At 47.6% G+C, this 6,000-nt stretch overlaps 1 protein-coding gene across 2 annotated transcripts in view; it reads left to right on the top strand.

The window, feature by feature from the left end:
• Positions 1-6,000, top strand: part of GOLM1 (golgi membrane protein 1) — a 30,457-nt gene that overhangs the window by 18,921 nt on the left and 5,536 nt on the right. For both annotated transcript variants that reach the window (XM_081802912.1, XM_081802911.1), the window contains 3 exons: positions 837-996; positions 1,889-2,155; positions 3,707-3,820. In XM_081802912.1, the coding sequence (XP_081659038.1) occupies positions 837-996; positions 1,889-2,155; positions 3,707-3,820 (541 nt within the window). The remainder of the gene's footprint in view (positions 1-836; positions 997-1,888; positions 2,156-3,706; positions 3,821-6,000) is intronic.

The raw sequence follows: 6,000 nt of genomic DNA, 5'->3' as shown, positions 1-6,000 counted from the left end.
TTTTTTTTTTAAGATTTTATTTATTTATTTGACAGAGAGAGAGATAGCGAGAGCAGGAACACAAGCAGGGGGAGTGGGAGAGCGAGAAGCAGGCTTCCTGCCGAGCAGGGAGCCCGATGTGGGACTCGATCCCAGGACCCTGGGATCATGACCTGAGCCGAAGGCAGACGCTTAACGACTGAGCCACCCAGGCGCCCGAGATCTTTCTTTTTTCTTAATAAAGACCTGCAAATTTCCCCCTAAGCACTGCTTTAACAGCCTCCCATAAGTTTGGTATGTCATGTATTTGTTTTTTCTCAAGCTACTCTCTCATTTGCCTTGTGATTTCTTTGACCCATTGGTTTAATTTAGGAGTATGTTGTCTAATTTCCACGTTTGTGAATTTCTCAAGTTTTATTGTCACTGATAATCTCATTCCATTGTGATTGACATCATACAAAGTATGTTCTCCAATTATTTCAAATTTGTTAAGGCTTGTTTCCTTGCCTAACATCTGTCCTGGGGAATGTTCCATGTGCACTTGAAGAATGTGTTTTGCTCTTGTTGGGTCAGTGTTCTATAGAAGTCAGCCTGGTCTGGTTTATCATTCAGGTCATCCTTGTCCTTGTTGATCAGACCATTAGAAACCTACTTGTTAATCCATTACGGAAAGTACTTTCTGGGAGATCGTAACATCAGAGCTTTGGATTTATGCCAGATGGCATGGTACAATTGGGGTAGATCGTGGCATTTCTCAGGGCTTTGGTGTTTTGTCAGAAGGATGTCCATTGCATTGCTTGGGTTTGTTGTGAGGTGTAAAGTCATAGAGCCCTGGCTGTTGTGTGATTCTGTTTCAGCTCCGAGCCCCCAGTGAGCCTCAGCCCAGGCCACAGGAAGTGGACCTGCCCCAGGCAGAGGTGCCTCAAGTGAAAGGAAACATGCCCAGCAATGGTGATCCCCAGACACCAGTCCCCAGTTCTGAGGCGGCTTTGGATTTGAAGGGACAAGGTGGGAAAAGTAAGTGAAGCTTGGTGATTAAGCATTTAAGCTCTCTCTAAAATAACCATTGTGGCAGTTTGTGTCCAACATCTTTGCACATGGCCTCCACAACAGAGTATCCTTGTGGGAGGCAATTGGTGAGCTGGGTTTGGGCTGCCAGAGGCAGGTGAAGTTCTCTCTGGACACCTGGAATTGGGGCCCTAGGGCTTTCCTTGTCTTACTGTCATCCTTGTAAAGCGAGTGCCTTGTTCTCTGGCAGCTGTGTAAAGGTCCGGGCTGTGCCTTACTGAGGACATCACTGGGACTGTGTGATAGGGGAGATGGTTGAGACCTGGGCAGCCATCCCGGGAACGGGGGCTGCTGTGTCTCTGGGGAGTGAGTCCTTGGTAGACTGGCAGGCCCTGCACCCAAGTACTTGTCCAGACACACAGGACGGTCAGATCACTTCAGCTGATAGGTTGTCACTGAAATCAGGAGAACTTGTCCAGACCTTTTTCCTAAACCACTTCTCTCTTATAGTTCTGAAGATGAGCTGCAGGTATAGAGAAGCCTGCAGTCTTTGCAGTCACAGAATAAGTTACCCAGTTGCTCCCCATCCAGCCCTTGGGAAGACTCTGGGAATTGAGTGGTATGAGGGGTTTTGTTTTTATTTTTTTTTAATTTTTTTTTTAAAGATTTTATTTATTTGACAGAGAGAGCACAAGCAGTGGGAGTGGCAGGCAGAGGGAGAGGGAGAAGCAGACCCCACAGAGCAGGGGAAGCCCGATGCAGGACCGGATCCCAGGACCCCGGGATCATGACCCGAGCCGAAGGCAGTCGCTTAACCAACTGAGCCACCCAGGCGCCCCTGTTTTTGTTTTAATTAAAGTAAATGCTAGCGAGGTCACAGCTAACTGTGTTCTCTGTACAGAGGAAATCAACGAGATTCAGGTCGCCAGTGAGGAGCTTCCAAGGGACAGCCTGGGGCTGCCCCGGCAGCCAGGCCAAGAGCAGGCTGTGGAGGAAGGCCAACCAGTGGGTGGAAGAGGCATTGGAGAAGCTGAAGCAGTTGGCCGAACGCCACAGGTGCCAGGAGTGATGCCGGCGAGCCAAGAAAATCAGGACACGGAGGACCTGGAGCGGGACCAGCTTGTCATCCCCGGTGGGCAGGAGGAAGAGCAGGATGCTGATGAGGAAGGTGGGTGAGCTGCTCCAGTGGGCTGTCTGCTGACTCCTTTCCACTGCTCTTCGTGTGACGCTGGAAGGGCCCCTGTGAAAGCCCGTTTGCGATTTGGCTAGTTCTTCTGGTTTGTTGGGTCTCTGTTACCAGGTAGGAGGAGGGAGGGAAGAGCAGTGTGCTCACCAGCAGTTGGATTTGTCAGAATTAATATTCACAGGGAGTCCGCAGTGTTTGGGGGGGCTTTCAGGTGGAAGGCCTTGAGATGGGTGCTTAGCATCAAGTGAATGTAGCCCCCGCACTGGACCCTGTGCCCTGCCTGTGTATCCGCATCTCCACCTGCACATGGGGTCACCACCAGTGCCCAGTGAATGGGATTGGGTAGATGGGGTTTCATGCATATTTGAGCATGGCAGCAAAGTGACCTGTGAATCCTATCTGGTTTGGTGGACTTTTTTTTTAAGATACATAGAAGTGTGGGGAAACTGAGATCAACACAATATTCTGGGATGTATTTGGGTCCCTAAAAGCTGTGGAAGACGTCACTCCCAGCCGAGCCAGGAACACTTGTGAAGTGAAGATACCTGTGCTCTGGGACGAGCCACTAACAAGAGTGGGGGAATGTGCCTATTTGTGGAAATCACCCTGTTTCCAGATCTCGTTTGCACTTGAGTTTTTCTTTCTGAAGACTGTTCTCTCACGAGGTTTCGGTTAAAGAATTAAAAAGAAGAGGAAACTCTGGTGGCCAATCCAGTGGCACTCAGGTTTCAGACTGGCCACAGAGGGTAATATCTGAGGATTGGCTTGAGGTCCTGCAGGATACACGTCATCCTGGTGCAGCTGTCAAATAAAGCGGCAGGGCCCAAAGGTGTGGCCTTTGCCTCCACTTCAGGCAGTGAGTGCAGGGGGATGTAACTAGAGCCAACTCTCCCAGACCCGCATTTTAAAAAAAGATTTTGTTTACCTACCTATATGTGTATAAAAGACATTCACAGGAAAGCCTATGAATATGTCTCTTGAACGCCTTTTGTCCTGATCTTTTCTGGTGGTGGTTCTCTGCAGGGCTGAATGTGGTGATGCATGATCTAATTCTGTAGGGATGATGGAAAATCCTTTGGCACCCAGTAGCCTCTCCATTTGCTTCTGTCAGAGCCACAAGCCATTCTGAGGAGGTGCCGTCATTAACTAGAAACCTGTTGTTTCCAGCAACAGCAGCGCCTTCCTTTAACCTCGAGTTGATGGTCTCTTAAAAAGAAAAAAAACAAACCACCACCCAGGATTTGGGGTTAATTAGCTCATTTCCCTAGCTCCAGCCCAGAATACAGCCCTGTGTCGAGGGCCACGGTTTCTATGGACTCCGTTGAAGCGGGGGTGCCAGGGAAGTGGAGAACTCGCACCTGCTGTTTGTACCAGCAGCAGGCACACAAGTGCCCACCGTTCTCTGAGAGGTCGCAAGACGACCTGATTGTTGAGCCATGACTGGGAAAAACCCCGGTTCCTGGGCTCTGGTGCCCCTGCGGCCTCGAGAGAGTCATGTGGGTTGTGTTCTCTGTGCCTGTGCTCATTTTACAGGGAGACACCAGCAAAAGCTAGCAGGAGAGGAGGACTACAACATGGATGAAAATGAGGCAGAATCGGAAACAGATAAGCAGGCAGCCCTCGCAGGGAACGACAGAAACCTGAACGGTAAGAGGTGTGCCGAGGCGGTGGGCCTGCCTTGAATTTCACATTGTGGTCCTTCGTTCACTTTCGCAGTGACTAAACACTGAATCCCAGCACTAATGTTGTAAGTAATCCATCCAATCCAGAAGCCTTTGAACATGGGGCCGTGGAGGGAGGGGAGGGTTGAGAAGTCCAAGGTGAAGACCTTTCAGAAGGTCTGTGTGTTTAGGGGGCTCCAGCCCTCAGGTGTTGGCTGGAGGATTTGTCTTCATGACATCTAGGGATTTCCCAACAGATGGCTAGGTCACCACTTGATCACTCTGTATCAGCAGTCAAAAAGCCCTAACATCTGCACGGTACTTCTAGGCAGCTTTTTATAGTAGCACTTTGTTATCATTTTGAATTTTAAAGGATCTGGGCCAGTGGGATGTATCAGATTCTGGATTTGTCCATTGGCTTGTGATTCGATTCAGGTTGGATGATATTTGCAGCTGCAGTGTGCTCTTCTTGCTTCCCACCAGGAGGCAGGCCCGGGCAGGTTGACGGCCTGGTTAAGGCACTGCCATTTTCCCTTTGTAACTGAGAAGTCACGTGGAAGGGGATGCTTTGAAATGGTGTGGCTTTAGCGTCCATTGAAAACCCTTGTCTGATGGTGACTTTTCTAATGCTGTCACCCTGCCACATATCCTCTTGTAGTATCATGTGGTTTCATGGTTCTCTTTAAGAATTTTTTTTTTTTTTTTTTTTTTGAGCGAGAGAGTGAGAGAGAGATCACAAAGGGGGGCGGGGTGCAGAGGGAGAAGCAGGCTCCCCGCCAAGCAGGAAGCCCGACGTGGGGCTCGATCCCAGGACCCCAGGACCATGACCCGAGCTGAAGGCAGACCCTCAACCGACTGAGCTACCCAGGCGCCCGCCATAGTTCCCTTTTTTAAAATTCATTTTTCTATCAGATTCTTAATGTTTCCTTTCCTAGTTGTTAAGAGATCTTTATATGTTAGGGAGATTGCCCTTTATCTGTGGTGTAAGTTGTAAATACTTCTTCCCAGTTTGTGTTTTGGTTTTATGTATGGTGTTTTTTGCCATGTGAATGTTTCAAAACTTTTATGTCTTTTATTGTCTCTGGGTATTGAATCATAGCAAGTTTTCCCATCTAGTGTTGGAAGGAATTCATCTGTGTGTTTAAGTATGCTTTCACATTTTTCTTTTAGTTCTATTAAAAAGTAAAACACAAATTCAGAAAACCACACAAAGCAAATGTCTTTAGAAGGTAAATACCATGTAACTGTGTCCCCACTCACCTCAAGGACTAGAACCTGACCAGCCCTCCAGAGGCCAGTCTTTCCCCATAATAGTACCCCCTATCCTGACCTTTCTAATAGGCATTTTCTTGCATTTCTTTATGGGCTTATCACTCAAGTGGGCATCCCTGGACACCAGTTTAGTTTTGCCCGCTTTCTTAAAATTGATAGCTCTTTAAATGTCTCTTAGTCTACAGGTTCCCCCTCCATTCCTTTCCTCCATTTGCCCTGGAGTTTTCCACAGTCCTTATAGTGCTGATTGTACATTCATAGTGCCGTTTTAGTATGTTCTTTTTTCCTTTCTATTTCCCGAATATTGGCAGCTGATATCCAGAGGCTTGGTTCAGGTTTGGGCTCAAGCCCTTGGTAAAGTGGGAGGCAGTGGTGTGTTCTTTCATCAGGAGGCAAGGAACACCTTTCTTTTTGTGACATAAGTAGCAGTTGTTGTTCAGTACCTTCATTAATTCATTCATGGTATTCTAATTCAGCTTTTTCTATTCCATTGGTTAACTAGGATATTTTTATAAATAGGCAAGTCAGTGGTTTTAGTTCTATAACATAGGCAGGATAAAAATGCTTGATTCTTTTTATTTACCCATTTTCAAAATAATTATTTCCCTGTCTTCCTCTCAGGGTGATATTTAAAATGCAAACTCAGTGGACTTAAACCTATTTGATGGGTTTCGTTCAACTGTATTTATTACCCTTTTTGAAGTTGAGGTTGTCCCATCTTTTTTGGTCAGTGGGACCTTCCCCACTTTAATCTGAACCTTCAGGTCCTTTGTCTCTTGTTCCTGTCCTGCTCAGCCACGGCTCTCCTCCACACTCAGCTGTTCTCCTCCCCCCCTACCCCCATGGGGCTCTACCTGGGAAGGAGCCCCAGAAGGGAGTCCTGGCAAATGAGTT

This window comes from Leptonychotes weddellii, chromosome 14 (assembly GCF_054177405.1).
Source record: "Leptonychotes weddellii isolate Sample4059 chromosome 14, ASM5417740v2, whole genome shotgun sequence".
NCBI classification, from domain to species: domain Eukaryota; kingdom Metazoa; phylum Chordata; class Mammalia; order Carnivora; family Phocidae; genus Leptonychotes; species Leptonychotes weddellii.
Note: the sequence above shows the minus strand (reverse complement) of the source record. Positions and strands in the feature narration are given on the sequence as shown.